Source organism: Nerophis lumbriciformis, linkage group LG05 (genome assembly GCF_033978685.3).
Source record: "Nerophis lumbriciformis linkage group LG05, RoL_Nlum_v2.1, whole genome shotgun sequence".
Classification (NCBI taxonomy): Eukaryota; Metazoa; Chordata; class Actinopteri; order Syngnathiformes; family Syngnathidae; genus Nerophis; species Nerophis lumbriciformis.
In genome coordinates this window covers 17,040,001-17,064,410 of record NC_084552.2, presented here as the reverse complement: position 1 = coordinate 17,064,410, position 24,410 = coordinate 17,040,001, and the positions used below count along the sequence as shown (strand labels likewise).

Sequence of the window (24,410 nt, the reverse complement as noted above, 5' to 3'; positions counted from 1 at the left end):
ACATACCAATAATGTGTTCTTGTATAGATAAATGTTACATTCATCTCAAAACAGAATAAGAACAAGCGGACATGATACATACAATATACACTTTCAGTATTCGGTTACGTATTCTAAGAAAAATATAGAATATACTATTATACTAGATGAGGCAATTCCTGAAGGGATTGCGTGTGAATGCTCCAATGCTGAAGTTGAACTGAAATGCTGATAGAATGTAGTATGAATGTAAGAATAATTTGAATGTTGAAGAGTTAGAATTTCCAGGAAAAACGGAATTTAATTTGGAACTTGGCAAAGTGTTAGTTTGAATGTCCAGGATGAGTGGAATGTGTTGATGTTGGAATGGTTTGAATAGGTTGAAAAATGTGGGAATTGTGCAACCTGGAAAAATGTCCCGTTCATTTCAATGGGAACTTCCTGGAAATTTGGGAATTTGGGGGAAAAGCGGGATTTTTTGAAAATGATTGGGAGCATAAATGTCCTGAATGAGCTGAATTGGTCGGTGCTGGAATTGTTTAAATCCATCAAGAAATGTTGAAGTAGTAAAAATTTTTTTATAGAAAAATGGTATTATTATTAAACCAACTTGTTTTTTTGTCCTGGCTAAGAGGAATGTTTTGACAGTGGAAATGGTTGAAATGGGTTGAAAAATGTGAAAGGAGTCATCGCACTAAAAAAGGTTGGGAATAAGGTTAGAAAAAAACAGTAATTCCTGGAAATGTGTTGAATGTGGAAAAATGGTTCTTTGAATTTCCAGGAAGATTGGAATGGTTTGAATCGGTTGAAAAATGTGGGAATTGTGGAAGTTTGAAAATTGGATAATTAATTTTGAATGGGGAAAATGTCCTTAAAAACTGGGAATTCTAGGAAATCCGGGAATTGTTGAAAGGGAGCACACAATTTCTGAATAGGCTGAATATTTTGAAGTTGGAACGGTTTGAATCTGATAAAAAAGCTTCCCCTGTAGCTTACCTACATTTAATGGAGAGTAACTTGTAGCTTAGCTTACTACGTCACAACTACCGCAGCCAAGTAACAAAATGCAATCATGTCGTTGTTACGAGAGTACATACATCCGCACCTTAACACAACATAAACACAACAGAACAAATACCCAGAACCCCTTGCAGCACTAACTCTTCCGGGACGCTACAATATACACCCCCTGCTACCCCCTACCCTCCCCCCACTTCAACCCCGCCCACCTCAACCTCCTCATGCTCTCTCAGGGAGAGCATGTCCCAAATTCCAAGCTGCTGTTTTGAGGCATGTTAAAAAAAATAATGCACTTTGTGACTTCAATAATAAATATGGCAGTGCCATGTTGGTATTTTTTTCCATAACTTGAGTTGATTTAATTTGGAAAACCTTGTTACATTGTTTAATGCATCCAGCGGGGCATCACAACAAAATTAGGCATAATAATGTGTTATTTCCACGACTGTATATATCAGTATCGGTTGATATCGGAATCGGTAATTAAGAGTTGGACAATATTGGAATATCGGATATCGGCAAAAAAGCCATTATCGGACATCTCTAGTTAGAACTTTCAAAATTTTGCGCCATCTAAGGAGCCGCGTGAGGTTACCAACAGTCACATTTACTGTTTCTTCCTGTTTTTAGCGCTGGAGTGTCCAGCCAACAGCTCGTACTCGCTGTGTGTGAGCTCCTGCCCTGAGACATGTTTGGGAGTGGTAGGACCGCCAGGCTGTCAGGATATTTGCGTGGAAGGATGCCAGTGTGACCCTGGATTCATCCTGAGCGACGACAAGTGTGTCCCCCTCAAAGACTGTGGCTGTGTCGACGCCAGCGGGACATACCATCCTGTAAGCCTCCTTTAATAACTATTACTCTATATGTTAATGATACCATGTATCTACAAAAGATTGATACTCAAGTACAAGAAGAAAGTAGTAATATTAGTAATATATTATTATTTTAATAATTTATTACTATATTATTTTATATAATATTAGTAATATAATATAACTTATATTAGTAATATAAGTAGTAATATATACCGTATTTTCCGGACCATTGGCCGCACCGGATTATAAGGTGCACTGCCGATGAATGGTTTCATATATAAGGCGCACCGTATTATAGGTGTCAGAGTTTGTTGGTGACGAACCCCAAGATGCAGAGATGACGGCAGGCATTGAGCTAGAAAACATGATTTAATTAAACACTATGGCAAAAAAACAAACAAAAGGTGCGCACAAGGCGGAGAACAAACTTGGCTATGAACTAAAATAGCACAAAAGCTAATTGTCGACAAGAAACAAAAACACTTACTGTGACACGAAGGAACTATGACAAGAGCAGAGTGAACAAAAGTAGACAGAGCTACAACAACAATTATTATGACAGGTAGTAGTGACAACAAGTATTAGCGACAATGACAATGACAATAATCCAGCAGTGACTGGAGGGTAGGGCAGGTATATTTATAAGACTGGAGACCAACACTAGTGTACAAACTATAGTCCTGTTTCCTTACTTCCACAATATTATTAAAAAAACACTTTTAACAACAGATTGGACAAATTCATAAGTAAAAGTGGAACACTCGTGGGCAACCAATATGTATAAAGAGCCAACATCGCAACTCGATGGCTTTAATCAAAATATCGTAAGAGATTACCAATGCAATAGAGGGTAAACAGTGTGCAGCTGCAGTGTTTGTGGATTTAACTGAAACATTTGACACAATTAATCATAATATCTTAATTAATAAATTAGAATGGTTTGATTTTAGAGGGCCGGTCTTGAACTGAATAAGAAGCTACTTAACTAATGGGGAGCAATACGCAAAGCTAGGCGAACACACGTCTACAACGCTAAATATATCTTGCGGCGTACTCCAGGGATCAATACTGGAACCAAAATTGTTCGACATTTGTAAAGTTACAATTGACCTAAAGTTATTCCTATTTGCAGACAACATGACTGTTGTGTTCTGTAAATAGTTATTAATTGTTGCTATTTACAGAAGAGTACAGGAATATGATCCTCATATTTAAAAAGTAAAATGTTGACCGTAAAACAAATTAAAGTTGATATATTATAGATAAACTATAGTTACAAGATTTAAGATGTGAATTACAAAAAAAACAAACACATAAAATACAAGAACAAAGCTATAATGTTATGGAAAAAGTTGTAATGTTACAGGAAAAAACCCTCATTACAAAGAACCTAAGTATACCGTATATATATATATATATATGTATGTATGTACAGTATATATGTATATATGTGAATTATATTTATATAGCGCTTTTCTCTAGTGACTCAAAGCGCTTTACATAGTGAAACCCAATATCTAAGTTACATTTAAACCAGTGTGGGTGGCACTGGGAGCAGGTGGGTAAAGTGTTTTGCCCAAGGACAAAACAGCAGTGACTAGGATGGCGGAAACGGGGATCGAACCTGCAACCCTCAAGTTGCTGGCACGGCCGCTCTACCAACCGAGCTATACTGCCCCTATATATATATATATATATATATATATATATATATATATATATATATATATATATATATATATATATATATATATATATATATATATATATATATATATATATATATGTATGTATATGTATATATATATATATATATATATATATATATATATATATATATATATATATATATATATATATATATATATATATATATATATAAATACAATGATGGTATAATGATGGTATAATGATACATATACTTGATATGTGTGTGGCAGGTGGGTGATGAGTGGTTGTTGGAGGGTTGTAAGAAGAAGTGTTGGTGTCAAAGTGGACCGTTGATGCAGTGTACTAACAACAGCTGTAACGCCAACACTGAAAGTTGTCAGCTCCACCAAGGAGAGTACCAATGTCGCCCCCTAGGTATGTTGAACAATGTTTTTTTTACAACTTCCATCCATTTACGACCGCTTATCCTTTACAACTTTATTTTTAGTACTTAATTCTATGAAACTTTATTTTTGTAACACCACATTATTTTGGTAATATTTCAAACCTAATTCATGACATTTTCTGTCCTTTATCTCATCTTGTTTTTTTTTTATTAAGGACATTATTCTCTGATTCATTTGTTTTCTTTTTTTATGACTAATTCTTCTGCGTACTGATAAAGATGGATAATTAGCCTTTGCATATAAAGTGCAATGATGGGCAAGGTTGCCACAACCAGATTTTTATTGTCATGCTTTTTTTTTTTCAAAATCAAGAATGTATTCTCCTAACATGTTTCATAACATTATGACTTTATTCTTGATATATTGGGATTTTGTTGTCAACATATGAATAATGTATTGTCTTAACTTAATTTTGTAATATTATGACTTTGATTTCTTAACATTTCAACTGTTTTTTCCAAATACTACAACTTCATATGTTTTCTTTATCACTGGCTTTTTTACCTTTATACACACCAAACTCCTATGTGATTACCATATAACAAAATTGTGTTCAATCCCAGGAAACGGTATCTGTTCGGTGTCAGGGGACCCCCACTACACCACATTTGACAAGCGGACCCACCACTACATGGGGGCCTGCTCTTACACCCTGACAACGCCCTGCAACTCCTCCAACAGCATGCCCTACTTCAGCGTAGCCACCCAGAACGAGCACAGGGGAAGTAACAAGAAGATTTCTTACGTCAAGGCTGTGATGATTGACGTGAACGGTGTGACCGTCATCCTCGACAAGGGACGAGTGGTCCAGGTGGGTTACCTCACTACTTGGGGGTATTTGGAGAAACAAATGCCTCTCTTTTCATTGTGATTTCCACTCGGCGACGACTTTTAGTATAGCAAAAGAGGAATTAAGCTGGGGGGTGGTCAGTCCAAAAGGCATACTTGCCAACCCTCACCGTTCACCAACCCGAATTTCGGTGCCTCTCTTGAAAATCTCCCGGGCTCACCATTCTCCCGATTTCCACCCGGACAACAATATTGCTACACCATCCTTCACTGGGCACCGTTTCCGGCTGGACAATAATAACGGCTGTATTCGTATGAACGTATCTGAATTTAAACAAAGACACAAGTCATTAGAGGTGGGGAAATAATCGATTTTTAGATGCATCGTAATTCGGATTTGGGCGATAATAGAATCGATTAGCAAACGTCAATAAGCAGTAATGGATTTATTTATTTTAAATAAAGTAATGTTCTAAAATTTGGCTGACTGCAGCGAGCCACCTCACTGAGAGATCGGACCAGCTCCTTAAAATGATTTGTTTATAATGTATATTTTCTATTGGCTTTTTTGCCGATATCCGATATTCCGATATTGTCCAACTCTTAATTACCGATTCCGATATCAACCGATACCGATATATACAGTCGTGGAATTAACACATTATTATGCCTAATTTTGTTGTGATGCTCCGCTGGATGCATTAAACAATGTAACTTTACCATGAATTTATTAACGTGGACCTCGACTTAAACAAGTTGAAAAACTTATTCGGGTGTTACCATTTAGTGGTCAATTGTACGGAATATGTACTGTACTGTGCAATCTACTAATACAAGTTTCAATCAATCAATCAAAAACAAGATTTTCCAAAATAAGAGAACAACTTCAACTCCAGTTATGCCATATTTATTATTGAAGTCACAAAGTGCATTATTTTTTTTAACATGCCTCAAAACAGCGCAGCACGGTGGAACTGGGGTTAGTGCATGTGCCTCACAATACGAAGGCCCTGAGTAATCTTGGGTTCAATCTCGGGCTCTGGATCTTTCTGTGTGGAGTTTGCATGTTCTCCCCGTGACTGCGTGGGTTCCCTCCGGGTACTCCGGCTTCCTCCCACCTCCAAAGATATGCACCTGGGGATAGGTTGATTGGCAAACACTAAATTGGCCCGAGTGTGTGAATGTGAGTGTGAATGTTGCCTGTCTATCTGTGTTGGCCCTGAGATGAGGTGGCGACTTGTCCAGGGTGTACCCCGCCTTCCGCCTGAATGCAGCTGAGATAGGCTCCAGCATCCCCCGCAACCCCAAAAGGGAAAGGCGGTAGAAAATGGATGGATGGATGCCTAAAAACAGCTTGGAATTTGGGACATGCTCTCTCTGAGATAATCCTGATACCCACTACAACTATGGAAAATACTATACTTTGACTTTCACAAAGTGCTTTTTTTTTTTTTTTAAACATGTCTCAAAACAACTGCTACAAAAACAATGAAGGCACACAACTTCAGTCCAGAGTCGTCCGTGTTTTACTGGATATTTACGGCTCCGTACAGCGGCGTTTTAAAAAGTCATTAATTTTACTTTTTGAAACCGATACCGATAATTTCCGATATTACATTTCAGTTTTGCACACGTTTTCCTTAATTTGATAAATGTGGGAATTAATTTAACGGTTTCTTATTCCAAATGAATTGTTGTTGGGGTTTTTTATTTCAAGGTATAAACGCTTATTTAGTGAAAGGAAAATACATTTAAAACTGCATCAATATACATAAATTAAAGATGCATCAATAATTGATTTTTAATCGAATCGTGAGGTGCCCAAAGACTCCCATCTCTACAAGTCATACAATATAATAATGTTAATCATTTCAATAACACTCTTGGCCCATTCTGAAAAAATGCTTGATCCGCACCAATGTTCCCTCTAATGCGCACTGATCCCTTGTCCTCTACGAACGGAAAATCTTTTCAGCGCACACAATCCAAATCCAACTTAAACTCGAAACAAAATAAAAGAATAACAAATTATTCTGAACCATTTTCAACAAACGGTCACAACAGATAAAACAATGACAATCGTAAATACACCGAAACAACATCAGCAACAAAACTACTATCTCACAAAAATGGTCCCTTTCTACTGTAATCACAGCAAAACAAACAAACTATATGTCGTATTGACAGCAAAACAAACAAACTATATGTCGTATTGACAACAAAACAAACAAACTATATGTTGTATTGAATTTGACAGCAAAACAAACAAACTATATGTCGTGTTGACAGCAAAACAAACAAACTATATGTTGTATTGACAGCAAAACAAACAAATTATAAGTCGTATTGACACCAAAACAAACACACTATTTGTCGTATTGACAGTAAAACAAACAAACTATATGTTGTATTGACAGCAAAACAAACTATAAGTTGTATTGACAGCAAAACAAACAAATTATAAGTCGTATTGACACCAAAACAAACAAACTATATGTCGTATTGACAGTAAAACAAACAAACTATATGTTGTATTGACAGCAAAACAAACTATATGTCGTATTGACAGCAAAACAGACAAACTATAAATTGTATTGACAGCAAAACAAACAAACTATATATCGTATTGACAGCAAAACAAACACTATATGTTGTATTGACAGCAAAATAAACTATATGTCGTATTGATCGCAAAACAAAACAAACTATATGTTGTATTGACAGCAAAACAAACAAATTATAAGTCGTATTGACACCAAAACAAACAAACTATATGTCGTATTGACAGTAAAACAAACAAACTATATGTTGTATTGACAGCAAAACAAACTATATGTCGTATTGACAGCAAAACAGACAAACTATAAATTGTATTGACAGCAAAACAAACAAACTATATATCGTATTGACAGCAAAACAAACAAACTATATATTGTATTGACAGCAAAATAAACTATATGTCGTATTGACAGCAAAATAAACTATATGTCGTATTGATCGCAAAACAAACTCTATGTTGTATTGACAGCAAAATGAACTATAAGTTGTATTGACAGCAAAACAAACAAATTATAAGTCGTATTGACAACAAAAAACAAACTATATGTCGTATTGACAGCAAAACAAACAAATTATAAGTCGTATTGACAGCAAAACAAACAAATTATAATTCGTATTGACAGCAAAACAAACAAACTACATGTTGTATTGACAGCAAAACAAACCAACTATATGTCGTATTGACAGAAAAACAAACAAACTATAAGTCGCATTGACAGCAAAAAACAAACTATATGTCGTATTGACAGCAAAACAAACAAACTATAAGTCGTATTGACAGCAAAACAAACAAACTACATGTTGTATTGACAGCAAAACAAACCAACTATATGTCGTATTGACAGAAAAACAAACAAACTATATGTCGTATTGAGAGCAAAACTAACAAACAAACTGTTAGTCGAATTGACAGCAAAACTAAAACTATATGTCGTGTTGAAAGCAAAAAACTAACTATAAGTTGTATTGACACCAAAACAAACAAACTATAAGTCGAATTGACAGCAAAACAAAAACTATATGTTGTATTGACAGCAAAAAACTAACTAAGTTGTATTGACACCAAAACAAACTATAAATCGAATTGACAGCAAAACCAACAAACTATATGTCATATTGACAGCAAACTAAAGAAACTGTAAGTCGTATTGACAGCAAAACAAACAAAGTATAAATCGTTTTGACAGCAAAACAAACAAACTATAAGTCAAATAGGCAACAAAACAAACAAACTATAAGTTGTATTGACAGCAAAACAAACAAACTATAAGTTGTATTGACAGCAGCCGCTCCTTTTCATTTGTGGCAAAAGACTCACACACTTAGCTCAGTCAGTGATGCGTTCAGGGCCTCAAAAACAGTCGTACAACTCTTCTGTTTTATGACACATTCAAGTTCTACTTGGTCATGAATAATTACTGAGTAATTATTAACATTTTTACTAGGACTCACTAAGTAAGTGAATAATGACCTTGGTTAAATGCTCATAATTACTCATTATGAGCATCTGACGAAGGTCAGTCACGTTATCATGATGTGTTCCATGTCGTCATGTAAAATGTGTTATTAGTGGGACATTTAATAGCCTAAATACAAAAAAGTTAGATATGAATAGATGAGACAGCCCCCTCAAGGTTAGCAAGTACGCCACAGGGGTACATTTTGGGAGTAAACAAAAACAAGTGAGACAAAACAAAGGCATCCATTCCTCATGCGGGAATGTGTTCCTTTGAATAAGTTACACATTAAATTCTGCAGTTGAAAGTTTGTTTTTTTTAGACATCCTGGCACCTGGCTACACCTAATTATCAATATGTTAACGTAAATGAAACCCTTGGTATTAAGATCCATGTAGCTGATGTGTTCAAAGCAGAACAAACGGCTACAACAACTTAGAGTGGCAGATGACTCCTGAATCTCCGTATTGAATTAACATAGTTAAGGACTAATCCACTAAGATAACAAAAGTTAAAGCTACAAAATTGCACGTACTACTGTACGCTGGCTTGACAGTTAGGTAGTAGGACTAACTACTGTACAATCGCAACTTTTAACTTTTTGTGCGCTTCACAGGTTAATGGGTCAGTGGTGGTTCCTCCCGTCAAGTTCATCAGCGACATGATAATTTACCTCAGCGGTAAGTTCATCATCCTGGAGACCTCTTTTGGATTGAGGGTGCGATTTGACGGCAACCACCACGTGGACGTCAAGGTGCCCACTTCCTACAATGGGCAGCTTTGCGGAATGTGCGGTAAGTAGGGTTGACATTTAACATGCTAATATAATAGTGTATCCATTTGTGATTGTTATGCTTTTTGGTTTTGCAACAGGAAATTTCAATGGGAATCCAAAAGACGACAACCTAAAGCCAGACAACACTCCCGCCGCTAACACAAACGACCTGGGAGACAGCTGGGAGGTTCCTGATCCCCGACCTGAGTAAGTAAAGGCTAATTTACATTCAAACGAGATCAACACTGAAAACATATCTTAAATGAAAAACTTTACCTGATAATCTTAATGTGGTAGTGTGGTAAATTATACTATGTACAATTTTCTTATTTGATTGTGAACTAGCATGTATCTGTATTTGGTCACAGAATCCTTTCGAGGATTATTCTATTAAGGAAATATGCCCTTAGATAGCTTCGGGTGCAGATGTCTATCACATCTCTCCAGAGAGTGGTGGCTCTTGCCCCCAGGACAATTGGAATCCTAAAGGAATGCAGGTTTGGATTTTAGGAGTGATTATAAAAACATTAGCAACATCTGGTAGGAAGCCCCCACAGATAGGATTAGAGGATAGAATAGAGGAAAAGGGTCAGGGAAAAATTGACTGGCCAAACAACTGGGCTTTGTCCAGACTGGCCGGCTCCAAGGCTAGCGTTACAAAGAGTGGGGGTCTTCGTGTAAGGCAGGGGTCCATCCATCCATCCATTTTCTACCGCTTGTCCCTTTTTGGGGTCGCGGGGGGTCAAAATGTTATTGCGGGACTCGATCCCGGGTGTGATTTTTAAGCATGCGGGGTAAGGCAGGGGTGTGCAATTAATTTTTACCGGGGGCCGCATGAGCAACCCGAGCACTGCTGGAGGGCCACTTCAAGGGTATACATTGGGACAGTATAGCTCGGTTGGTGGAGCGGCCGTGCCAGCAACTTGAGGGTTGCAGGTTCGATCCCCGCTTCCACCATCCTAGTCACTGCCGTTGTGTCCTTGGGCAAGATACTTTACCCCCCTGCTCCCAGTGCCACCCACACTGGTTGAAATGTAACTTAGATATTGGGTTTCACAATGTAAAGCGCTTTGAGTCACTTGAGAAAAAGCGCTACATAAATGTAATTCACTTCACACTTCACTTCACATCGACAATATTTCAATTAAATTTTGCTCAATATTATTTTTGATATACCTTAAGATAAATGATAATAATAATAATTTCATTTAACCTGACTTAACTTTATACAAAAGCAGATTGCTTTTGATGGTTTTATTTTTAACACTGTCGTATACAACACTTCCTGATGTATAATACAATGCAAAAATGTCTATTTCTACACAGGGTTAATTTCTGTCACTTTATCCTGCATCCTCTTTAAAAGTCCAACATTTTTCCCCGTCAGATTTGGACAACCATTTGTTGTCACACCTGCCAGCTTGTCCAATTTCAGTCCTAACATGTCCAAACATGCATTTACCTCTGTGAACAAGTCATTACCTGTGGTTGTCCCTTTAATTGACTGCATGGCTGCCAGTTCCTCCGTGATTTGAAAGTCTGCAGTTATCCCACGTAAGAAGATGAGCAGCTGGGCGGTGTCACGTACATCGCAGCTCTCATCCACAGCCAGCGAAAAACAGTCAAAGTCGGCCGTTCTGTTCTTTAGGTGAAGCTCCCAAGTTTCCAGCGATGGTCTCAACCCGCCTCGTTACAGTGCGTCGGGAGAGTGACACGTTCTCAAATGCGCCCCTCTTCTCCGGCCATATCAGCGCAACAGAGTCCAATAAGCACTCTTTAATAAACTTTCCATCAGAAAACGCCTTACTTTTTCTGACGATTTTGTAAGAAATTACGAAACTTGTCCTGACGGCTGCATCTCTGGGGGTGTGAAATTTGGCAAATAGTCCTTGTTGGGTTTGCAGTTTTACGATCAACGCATCAGCATCCCTTGCGCGCTCTTCATCAGACAGATTCCGGTATTTTTCCTCGTGCTTCGTTGTGTAGTGGCGATTCAAATTATATTCTTTAAACACAGCAACCTGTGTACCACAAATTAAGCACACGGCTTTACCTTTAATTTCTGTAAAGAAATACTTGGCAGTCCATGTCTTGTTGGAAACACGCCATTCGTCATCAACTTTTCTTTTTTTAGCGTGAGCTTGTCGCTGTGCACCTTCACTCACAGGTTACACACGGACATACGTCCGTAAATAACACTTTTCAAAATAAAAGCAGCACAGTTGTATTGCACGCACAACATAGATGTTTTTTTGTGATTGCCGCTGTTCACATTCACTCACAATCACGCACGCGCATACGTCCACACGGAAGTAATACAAATAACGCTTTTCAAAACAAAAGCAGCACCGTTGTATTGCACACTCGACATAGATATTTTTTTAAATGTATTTTGTAATTTATAATTGGCCTCACGCGGGCCGGACAGGGACCCACAAAGGGCCGGATGTGGCCCGCGGGCCGCAGAATGCCCAGGTCTGGTGTAAGGGGTATTTAAGGACAGTGGTTCGAGAGGACAGGAGAAGAGTAATCAGGCCCGTCCTCTTTCTCCTGGAAGATTAAGTTCCATTCCGAGGCTCGCGGAAACAAATAAAGCTTTGTGTTTGACGATTCCTCGTTGGCGTCTTCATGTCTCATCACCCACGTCACTCTGTCCTGGGAGAGTGACACAATCAACAAATATACAACAGTAGTATAATATCCAAAGTTATATTTAACCTACTGTGATAAAATTTTTCTTCAACTGTACGACCTAATTTTTGTGATGATAAAACTATTATTGTGACGCAGCCCACTTTTTCTCAACACATCGTTACATGATGTACAGCATATTATCATATTAAGGTATATCTGGTGAGAAGACTATTATTGTTACATTACCACTTTAGTCTTGTCCGTGTGCACACCTGTGTAGTTATACACAATATGGAATGAAACTAATTTGTTTAACGTTTGGAAAAAAATGCTTAATTTGTGCTAAAATAATAACACAAAATACGGTTAGTGTGAAATTGACTTGTTGTGAATTCAGTTTTTGAGATGCTCTGCAATAAAAAAAAAAGTGGTTTCAATACAGCTTCAAAGATGCGTTAGCCTTTATAATTTATGTTTTAGTCGACTATCCATCCGTCCATTTTTAGCCTTCCTTCGAGTGGTCGATGCTTCCTGGTGTGATGTCTCTAAAAACAGCTGTTTTTTTTATCCCAATGTGTTTTCAGCTTTGTATCCCGCTCATTTTATTAGCTGATGATAGCAACTTCAACAGCTAACCTTACCTGTAATGTACAGCCTGTAGTAACGACGACAGGACGGCAAATTGGTAGCTTCTCTCGGACTGTTTTTGTGTGTGCAAGGACGAGTGACAAGCCGGACAAAGTTTTCGGTTTTTATTCAATATAATTAGTAATTGTGGAAAATATAGACACTTTAAAAATATGTATATGTTCTGTTAAACCACTAATGGTAACATAAACAGTGGTATGGTTGTTATATTATTTTGGTTGGAATAGGTTCTTAAGGGGGACCTATTATGCCCAACCAACTTTTCTTACCTATTTATTACCTATTTTGTGTATTTGGGATCTGCATAAGTCCCGAAAAATTAAAATGTAATCAGAATCAGAATCAGAATAGTTTTTTATTGCCATTGTTTGAGAACGGGTTCACAAACTAGGAATTTTTCTTGGTGCAATCGTGCAACATAAAACACATAATAGGTAATAAAATGAGCTGTAAACGAGCTATCAGATCTTGTTATTGTTCATGTGCCTGATGGCAGAAGGGGAAAAAGCTGTTCAGGTGGCGGGAGGTGTGGGTCTGGATGGACTGTAGTCTCCTGCCTGAGGGGAGAGGGGAGAATAATTTGTGTCCAGGGTGAGAAGAGTCAGCTGTGATCCGACCCATGCGCCTCCTGGTCCTGGAGGAGAACAGGTCCTGGAGGGATGGGAGGAATGACATAGATATTTATAAGACAAATTTGCCTTCCTCCGGCCTTCCTTTTTTTCCTCCGAAAGAGCCATTTGGAACTTGCCCCAATTGTGACGTCAGTGGCTACATCCATATGTGGTAGTAATTTACCCCAAAGTGCTTTGCACGAGTCCACCATTGTAGTCAATAAGTTCCTTTTTTTTCTCTATCCTCTTTTTCTGGGGCAGACTGGCTCGTACGTGCACATGCATGCTGCGCTGTTGCCATTTTTAATACAAAGTAGTGTCATGTTCAAACTTGTAACTGTCAGTAGACTCGCTACGTAGATAAGGCAGCGCACAAAACGGCGCATCCTGAACAGACAGTCAGAAAGTGGCTTGTCTGTAAAACATAATCTATGCAACATTTGGACCAAATGGCCATCATTACATAGACCACAGGAAGTGTTATAAATGTAAAAAATCATAGTATGACCCTGTGAGAGTTGCCTTCGGGTGGATTCCTCTGATCACCAGAAACCGTCACGAGAGCCCGGCAGTCAGGTTTTAACAAAGTTTTATTTTGTCCACACGTCAGGATACCACTCGGCTTTGCAGCCCTCTGTCTCTCCTGTTGCTCCACTCTGCTCTCCTCTGCTCGGCTCTCAAGCGTGTGTGTTTCTATCTCCAACAACTCCGCCCCCTCCTGGTCTCGGCCGCTACTGATAAGAACAACAGGTGATTAGATGATCAGCCCCAGCTGGGCAATCGAATCACCTGTCAGCTGTGTTTCGAAGCCGGTCCTTGCACACCCCACTCCTGCAGCAAGCGTGCCGACCACGCCCCATCCACAGACTCCTTAGACTTTAGAAGAATCACCTTATGGTGACTAGAACTACAACCATGTGACGTTACTGACCAGGGCTCGGTATCGTGGCTAATTTCCCAAATCGATTAGATTTTTATTCATTAGGTTCTAAATCGATGGATCACGGTTTCATTCTATTCAATTTGATTTGATTCGATCTACACCTAAATATTTCAAATGCCTCAAATCTGTTAATTTATGTTGTTTAGTTTTTTTCTTCATCATATAAAACTTTACACAGCTTAGGCGTCCTCCGAAAGATATCGATCCAGAATCGACCAACCAGATTTTTTCACCCAGCTCTGTTACTGACCTGAATTTCACGTACATGTACAGACAATAATCCATTTTGTTTTCACTTTTTTGCTGTGTAGTTGTCGGAATGGCGGTGGCCAGAACGACTGCGATATAATGGTGGAGGAGGACGCCAAGAAACCAACAAGCTGCGGCATGATCACTGACCCTGACGGTATGCCCCCAACACACATTTACATATTTGGTTCTTACAAAACCCAAAACCAGTGAAGTTGGCACGTTGTGTAAATCGTAAATAAAAACAGAATACAATGATTTGCAAATCCTTTTCAACTTATATTCAATTGAATAGACTGCAAAGACAAGATATTTAATGTTCAAACTGAGAAACTAACCTTTTTTTTTTTCAAATAATCATTAACTTTATTTTTTTATTAATTTAATGGCAGCAACGCAATGCAAAAAAGTTGACAGCGGCATTTTTACCACTGTGTTACATGGCCTTTGGGAACGTTTGGGAACTGAGGAGACCATTTTTTTTTAAGCTTTTCAGCTGGAATTCTTTCCCATTCTTGCTTGATGTGCAGCTTAAGTTGTTCAACAATTCGGGATCTCCGTTGTCGTATTTTACACTTCATATTGGGCCACACATTTTCAATGGGAGACAGGTCTGGACTACAGGCAGGCCAGTCTAGTACCCGCACTCTTTTACTGTGAAGCCACGCTGTTGTAACACGTGGCTTGGCATTGTCTTGCTGAAATAAGCAGGGGCGTCCATGATAATGTTGCTTCAAAACCTGTATGTACCTTTCAGCATTAATGGTGCCTTCGCAGATGTGTAAGTTACCCATGTCTTGGGCACTAATACACCCCCATACCATCACAGATGCTGGCTTTTGAACTTTGTGCCTATAACAGTCCGGATGGTTCTTTTCCTCTTTGTTCCGTAGGACATGACGTCCACAGTTTCCAAAAACAATTTGAAATGTGGACTTGTCAGACCACAGAACACTTTTCCATTTTGCATCAGTCCATCTTAGGTGAGCTCGGGTCCAGCGAAGCCGGCGGCGTTTCTGGGTTTTGTTGATGAATGGCTTTGGCTTTGCATAGTACAGATGTAGCGACGAACTGTAGTTACTGACAGTGGTTTTCTGAAGTGTTCCTGACACACTGATGTCGCTTTTTGATGCAGTACCGCCTGAGGGATCGAAGGTCACGGGCTTAGCCGCTTACATGCAGTGATTTCTCCAGATTCTCTGAACTTTTTGATGATATTACGGACATACTTGCCAACCTTGAGACCTCCAAATTTGGGAGATTGGGGGGGTGGGGTTTGAGGTGTGGGTTGGTGGGGGCGGAGTTGGGTGTAGCGGGGGTGTATATTGTAGCGTCCCGGAAGAGTTAGTGCTGCAAGGGGTTCTGGGTATTTGTTCTGTTGTGTTTATGTTATGTTACGGTGCGGTGCGGATGTTCTCCCGAAATGTGTTTGCCATTTTTGTTTGGTGTGGGTTCACAGTGTGGTGCATATTTGTAACAGTGTTAAAGTTGTTTATACGGCCACCCTCAGTGTGACCTGTATGTCTGTTGATCAAGAATGCCTTGCATTCACTTATGTGTGTATTAAAGCCGCATATATTGTGTGACTGGGCCGGCACGCTGTTTGTATGGAGGAAAAGCGGACGTGACGACAGGTTGTCGAGGACGCTAAAGGCAGTGCCTTTAAGGCACGCCCCCAATATTGTTGTCCGGGTGGAAATCGGGAGATTTTTGGGAGGGGCACTGGAATTCGGGAGTCTCCCGGGAAAATCGGGAGGGTTAGCAAGTATGATTACGGACGGTTGATGGTGAAATCCCTAAATTCCTTGTCATAGCTTATTGAGAAATGTTGTTCTTAAACTGTTCGACAATTTGCTCACGCATTTGTTCAGAAAGTGGTGACCCTCGCCCCATCTTTGTTTGTGAATGACTGCGCATTTCATGGAAGCTGCTTTTATACCCACTCATGGCACCCACCTGTTCCCAATTAGCCTGTTCACCTGTGGGATGTTCCAAATAAGTGTTGGATGAGCATTCCTCAACTTTCTCAGTCTTTTTTGCCACTTGTGCCAGCTTTTTTGAAACATGTTGCGGGCATCCAATTCCAAATGAGCTAATATTTGCAAAAAATAACAAAGTTTTCCAGTTTGAACGTTAAGTAACTTGTTTTTGCAGTCTATTCAATTGAATATAGGTTAAAAAGGATTTGCAAATCATTGTATTCTGTTTTTATTTACGATTATACAACGTGCCAACTTCACTGGTCTTGGGTTTTGTACTTATGGACATATTTCCATGATTCTTTTCGTCCTTCGGTTATCTTTGGACATATTTTCACGCTGTCTTTTGTCCTGCAGGCGTCTTCAAGCCCTGCCACTCTGTCATTCCTCCCGAGGCCTTCTTAGAAAACTGCATATATGACATGTGTGCCACGGGGGGGCAGACTGTGGCTCTGTGCCAAGCCTTGGAAAGCTACGCCGACATGTGTGCTGTCGCTGGGGTCCCCATTTCTTGGAGGAATGCCACTTTTTGCCGTGAGTTACGGCCACCCTGATCTACGACCCACTTTTTGGGAGCCCCGGCATGATATTGCATTTTGTCCGTAACCCCCAATCCAGCTCTGAAGTGCCCCGCTGGTAGTCACTACACACACTGTGGTCCCGCATGCCCACAACCCAGCTGCCAGGACCCTGCCGGGCCAGGCGGTGCCTGCGACCAACCCTGCGTGGAGGGCTGCGTCTGCAACACCGGCCTCATTTTAAGCGGTGACAAATGTGTGCCACTAAGCGAGTGCGGGTGCTTGGACAACGAGGGAAAATACAAACCGGTAAATATTCTCACTTTTTACGTGCTAGCTCGTTTTGTTTGTTGAGTCGTTTTTGTCCGATGTTTGAAGGTGGGCGATACCTGGTTTTCCGAGACGGACTGCTCGCAGCGTTGTAAGTGTAACAACAACTTGAATGTGACCTGTGAGCCGTGGTGGTGTAGCCCAGCGCAGGAGTGCAAAGTGCTGGATGGTGTGCTGGACTGCCACTCCACTAGTAAGTAATGCCCTTGCATCTGTAAAGCTTCATTAAAAAACATATTAAAAATGATTTTTATTACAATTAAACTTTTTTTTACCTGTACAGTTTAAAAAGCAAAATGTATACATATTAGGTTTGTCAATATTTTGCCAATATTTTGTTACCGGTACCAAAATGTATTTCAATACTTTTCGATACTTTTCTAAATAAAGGGGACCACAAAAAATGGCATTATTGGCTTTATTTTAACAAAAATCTTACGGTACATCAAACATATGTTTGTTATTGTAATCGAAGAACAATTTTGACCTTAGATAAAATAGTGAACATACTAGACAACTTGTCTTTTAGTCGTAAGTAAAGGCTCCTAATTAGTCTGCTGACATATGTAGTAACATATTGTGTCATTTATCATTCTATTATTTTGTCAAAAATATGAAGGACAAGCTGTAAAAATGTATTATTAATCCACTTGTTCATTTACTGTTAATATCTGGTTATTTTCTGTTTCAAAATGTTCTAGCTACACTTCTGTTAAAATGTAATAATCACTTATTCTTCTCTTGTTTGACACATTAGTTTTGGATGACACCAGAAATGTAGGTATCGATCTGATACCAAGTAATTACAGGATCATACATTGGTCATATTCAAAGTCCTCATCTGTCCAGGGCCATATTTTCTGACTTTATAAACATAATATGAATTTTAAAAAAAGGAAAAAGATTTTGTGATGATAAAAAAATATCGATTTAATCATAGTAGTATCGACTAGATACGCTCTTGTATTTGATATCATTACAGTGGATGTCAGGTGTAGATCCACCAATGGCATTTGTTTACACTCAGGAACGGTGAGCTATTATATTCTCCTACGGTGTGTAGTGCATGTTTAGCTATTCCTCGTCCTGCAGGGATGATACTTGTAAGAAACGTACTTTAGTTGTCGCCATGGAGACGAGGATTAGTGATTTAGAAGTAGCTAAAACACTGCTGACTGGGGATGGACGTTAGCTGCTAGCTAGCTAGCCATGTCTTAAAGTACCTCTTCCTGAGGGCGTTTCAGTGTTATAACTTCACCTTTATCTTTAGTTTTTAGGCCAAAATGCGTCCGTTCTCCCTTTTTCTGTTTACACACTGCTCGTAAAACCAGCAATGTTACGACGTGATGACGACGCACTGTCATGCCCGTTAAAAAAAAAAAAAAGGGTAACCAGTACTTTTCAAACAGAGTAAGCCCTATAGTATCGTTTTTTTTTTCATTAGTACCGCGATACTATACTAGTACTGGTATACCGTACAATCCTAATACATCTAATACCTTATTTTAGTATTATAAAAATTGTACATATATGTTGCAATATATTTACATTTTATTGAAAATTATACATACTACAAAGATTGATTGAATAAGAAAAACGTAAAATGTAATGTTAAACCTTTTGCATGTATTTACTAGTAGAGATGTCCGATAATATCGGACTGCCGATATTATCGGCCGATAAATGCTTTAAAATGTTGTATCGGAAATTATCGGTATCGGTTTCAAAATTATCGGTATCGGTTTCAAAATTATCGGTATCGGTTTCAAAAAGTAAAATGTATGACTTTTTAAAACGCCGCTGTGTACACGGACCTAGAGAGAATTACAGAGCGCCAATAAACCTTAAAGGCACTGCCTTTGCGTGCCGCCCCACTCACATAATATCCACGTTTTTTTACACACACATAATTGAATGCATGCATACTTGGTCAACAGCCATACAGGTCACACTGAGGGTGGCCGTATAAACAATTTTAACACTGTTACAAAAATGCGCCACACTGTGAACCCACACCAAACGGGAATGACAAACACATTTCGGGAGAACATCCGCACCGTAACACAACATAAACAGAACAGAACAAATACCCAGAACCCCTTGCAGCACTAACTCTTCCGGGACGCTACAATATACACTCCCGCTACCCCCTACCCCCCCATCTCAACCCCGCCCCCCCAACCCCGCCCACCTCAACCTCCTCATGCTCTCTCAGGGAGAGCATGTCCCAAATTCCAAGCTGCTATTTTGAGGCATGTTAAAAAAAATAATGCACTTTGTGACTTCAATAATAAATATGGCAGTGCCATGTTGGCATTTTTTTCCATAACTTGAGTAAATTTATTTTGGAAAACCTTGTTACGTTGTTTAATGCATCCAGTAGGGTATCACAACAAAATTAGGCATAATAATGTGTTAATTCCACGACTGTATATATTGGTATCGTTAAAATCGGAGTCGGTAATTAAGAGTTGGACAATATCGGAAATCGTCAAAAAAGCCATTATCGGACGTCTCTAATTAAAATGAAAAAAAAATAAGATAAAACATACTGTATTGGAAAAGACAAACAAAATTGTCATTCTTAGATTTTTTTTTAAGAAGCTTGAGCGCCTCAAAAAGGCACAGTTTACACTCAAAGCCAGTATGAAAGAAAAAAGGCGGCGAGTCACTTTTTATACTCAATACAGTTCGGGAGGGGTCGAGTACGCTCAGTTTGGAGGGGGGGCATGTTTAAGTTAGAAGAAAGGAGACCTTGGTGGAAAGCACCTGGCTGCCAAAAGAGTCAAGGGAGTCGAAACGAGGGAGGAAGAGATACAGTTCACAGCAACCTGGTCACAATGTATTTTCTCAGCAACATGGACTTTTGGAGTGAGACTGAGCGAATAAAAAAAAAGGAAAGTTGCTGCAATCAGGATGAAGAAACCACAGAAAGACCAGTACAATTATAAAACATACAATGGTATATAAATGTTATACGATGGCATATAAATGTTTTATATATATATATGTGATTATTACAATTTGATATATTTACTACTCTAAGAAGTAAGTCATTTTTAATATTTTCATGGAAATGAAAGCAAACATTTGTAGTAATATGACCGCAAATAAAACAAATATATTGATACAGTTGGTACTTTTTGTGTCCAACATAGCGCTTGTAAAACCGAACTCTCTCCTCAGGTCAAGGTGTATGTCATGTCGCTGGAGACCCTCACTACTACACCTTCGATGGCATGATGCACACCTTCATGGGCACCTGCACCTACACTCTGGTCGAGGTATCTCTGGACTGTACTAGTTTTTTATCATTGAATATAACAAAGAATGGAAATATCATTTGAAAAAAACACGACTATAAATGAAGGCCTATCTAAAAAGTGAATATTTATTTAAGACATTTTTTGGAAAATATATACCACGGTTCACAAGTTCTGTATGTATTCGCCGGGATTTGTCAGTTAGTTAGCCGTTGATGTATATTTCTGGTCTTGTCATCCTCGTCCGGAAAGAAGGGTGACACCGCAGTGCGGCTCGATCAAAAGAGACGTTGTAGACGCTTTACTGAACCAAAAGTTGCTTTGTTACAAGCGAGCGTCATTATACAGGACTGCAGTTCCTGGAGGAGGTCGGGTCAAGAATATGAGGCACTCCAAACCATCAGTTTTTATATTCCTCCTTTCTGTTTCTGGCTGTGTGCTAAGTCAGGACAGCACACCCTGACCATAAAAGGAGATGTTTGTGTGTAAGTGTCTGGAAAACACCTGCTTTAAGTAATTACTTAAATGTTGACGTTGAGCTAGACATGTAGTCTCTTCTCAAGGATAGGGCTATCACTTTTGTATTCCAAAGTCCCAATTTGGGCCTCTTTTCCTACGAGCAGTGATCCAATCCACCTGCAAATATCAAACTAAGGGTCCTTATCTTATTATGTGCTCCAACTGAAATACCACTATTTAATTAAACTTGGTGGTTTGCTTTCTCCAAGATGAATATAAACATTCACCATATGCAAAACATAATATGAGTTAATTAATTCACTTCACCATCTAAATCAAAATGACTCAAACAGTTACAGGCTTTTGAGTGTGGACTTCTCTTCACGCCGACATTTGCTACGGCAACTAGTGGTAGGGAGGATCATAACTCAAGTTTTTGCTCGCGACCTAAAGCATAACAATCAGCCGAGACGAAAGACAGCCTGTATCCCAAAAAACTAATGAGTTGGTGCGTTGGAAAGCTGAGGTGCCACTGAATGATAAAAATTGTTTTATTTTAATTTTAATAATTATCTAATTATTATGGAAATACATGATCATTGTTTTGTCATCGGCCTTAATTAGAACACATATCTTGCAATGAAAGAAGATACTTTTAAAAGTGTCAAAGTTAAGGGGTGATATTTATTTTATTTTTTTTAAATCATGATTTAAAAAAAGAAAATTCATTTAAAATTTTAAGGATTTTTTAAACTTTTTGGGTGTGTCAATTTCTTAAAGTGTCAATTTCTTAAAGTTAAACAGCTATTGTTTTTTATATTTATAAACTATTTTACATAATTACCTGATACATTATGCAAAATATTATATTTGAAAAATGTGGACATTAATCATATAAGGTATTTTTGATTTTAGTTATTTTTTTAGGTGTTTAAAATGTTCTGAGTCTATTTCAGAGTAGATATTTTTGTAAATGTTTTTTTGGTGATTTCCTTTATTGTACAATGTCCCCCCCCCCCCCCCCCCCCATCTCTCCCAAGGTGTGTAACACCACGAGGGTGACAACATTCAAGATAGTGGCGAAAAACGAGGAGCGCGGTCAACCAGAGGCGTCGTATGTCCGTTCTGTGAAAGTTTACCTCCCTCATGACACGGAAATCGAACTACAGAAAGGCCGCAGAGTTCTGGTGGGTAGCAATTATCATTAATGTAAGACAAATGTTCATGTGAAATAACAACAGCTGCTCACCTTTATATTCTACCTTTCCATTGGCGTAGCTCAACGGTCGTCGTGTGCGAACGCCCATTTCAGTGAGTGCCGCCGGCGCCAAGGTGATAACCAGCGGCGCGTACAACCTGCTGGATACAAATTTTGGTCTGCAAGTGAAATTCGACGGCGTTCATCACCTTGAGATCACTGTGCCCGGCGAATACTTCAACAAGGTGCGTGTATCGAGCTGCAATTAGCATTGACATCTGTAAAGCTGGGTTTACAACAAAGCATGTTACCTGATGTGTCAGACTTTTCGCTATTAAATAACCATGTTTATTACAAAACAGACGTTTTTTTACAATAACACATACAGTATCATGCACCCTTAGGACTCACTGGCAGGCTTGCAATAGACGTCTCCAAGTTTGCCCAGGGCACACACATCAAATTGAGAAAATATGGCTCGATTAAGAATATATACAGTAATGAAATATAGTCCAATAAGTAAGATTTCCAGAAGAAGAACACAAAATGTATCATAAAATAGAATTTCCAAAAATCATTGCCTAAAGTCAGCTGGTATAGGCTCCAGCTTACCACTGACTCTAATGAGGATAAGCGGTATAGAAAATGAATGAATGATTAACAACGCGTAGGGTCTCAAATTTGTTTTAATGTTTAAATGTGTATATATATATATATATATATATATATTAGTCAAAGTTTCTGTGGTGTATCCGCTATACAGTGCTCAATACCGGGGTAGAGCGCACTATACTTTAGGTCAGGAAAAAACACAGAGGCTATTTCATTCCTACAAGCCCGTTTCGCAGGTTTCCCTGCTCTTCAGGGGATTTTATATATATCCTCTGAAGATTGTATATAAAATCCCCTGAAAAGCAGGGAAACTGTGGAACAGGCTTGTAGGAATGAAATAGCCTCTGATATATGTAAAATCCCCTGAAGAGCAGAGAATCCTGCGAAACAGGCTTGTTTCCTGACGTAACGTATATTACGCTCTACCCCGTATTGAGCACTGTATAGCGAATAAACCACAGAAACTTTGACTAATTTATATATATATATATATATATATATATATATATATATATATATATATATATATATATATATATATATATATATACATATATACATATACATATACCGTATTTTTCGGACTATAAATCGCAGTTTTTTTCATAGGTGGGTGCGACTTATACTCAGGAGCGTCTGTGAAATTATTAACACATTACCGTAAAATATCAAATAATATTATTTAGCTCATTCACGTAAGAGGCTACACATATAAGATTTCATCGGATTTAGTGATTAGGAGTGACAGATTGTTTGGTAAACGTATAGCATGTTCTATATGTTATAGTTATTTGAATGACTCTTACCATAATATGTTACGTTAACATACCAGGCACGTTCTCAGTTGGTTATTTATGCGTCATATAACGTACACTTATTCAGCCTGTTGTTCATTATTCTTTATTTATTTTAAATTGCCTTTCAAATGTCTATTCTTGGTGTTGGGTTTTATCAAATAAATTTCGCCAAAAAATGCGACTTATACTCCAGTGTGACTTATATATGTTTTTTTCCTTCTTTGTTATGCATTTTCGGTCGGTGCGACTTATAGTCCGTAAAATACGGTACATATACTTATATATGTATATATATATATATGAAGTGTAAAGTATGTGTATATATATATATATATATATATATATATATATATATATATATATATATATATATATATATATATATATATATATATATATATATATGTATGTATATATATATATATATGTATGTATGTATATATATATATGTATGTAGATAGATGTAAGCACAAGTTAACACTTGCAGGGCATTACTGCCTGACGCACCTCCGACAGTATATATATGTATGTATATATATATGTATATATATGTATACATATATGTGTATATATATATATATATATATATATATATATATAATATAATGTAAGCAGGTTAATTGCACGTCAAAAAGAAATTGTGCCTAATAGGAAATTA

The 24,410-nt window shown here is 38.2% G+C and overlaps 1 protein-coding gene across 2 annotated transcripts in view; it reads left to right on the top strand.

Annotated features, from left to right (window-relative positions):
- Positions 1-24,410, top strand: part of zanl (zonadhesin, like) — a 161,317-nt gene that overhangs the window by 85,539 nt on the left and 51,368 nt on the right. For both annotated transcript variants that reach the window (XM_061961199.2, XM_061961198.2), the window contains exons 66-77: positions 1,630-1,832; positions 3,755-3,899; positions 4,495-4,742; positions 9,353-9,530; positions 9,610-9,718; positions 14,659-14,753; positions 16,933-17,109; positions 17,194-17,402; positions 17,472-17,616; positions 20,610-20,707; positions 22,186-22,332; positions 22,424-22,588. In XM_061961199.2, coding sequence (XP_061817183.2) covers positions 1,630-1,832; positions 3,755-3,899; positions 4,495-4,742; positions 9,353-9,530; positions 9,610-9,718; positions 14,659-14,753; positions 16,933-17,109; positions 17,194-17,402; positions 17,472-17,616; positions 20,610-20,707; positions 22,186-22,332; positions 22,424-22,588 — 1,919 coding nt within the window. The remainder of the gene's footprint in view (positions 1-1,629; positions 1,833-3,754; positions 3,900-4,494; positions 4,743-9,352; positions 9,531-9,609; positions 9,719-14,658; positions 14,754-16,932; positions 17,110-17,193; positions 17,403-17,471; positions 17,617-20,609; positions 20,708-22,185; positions 22,333-22,423; positions 22,589-24,410) is intronic.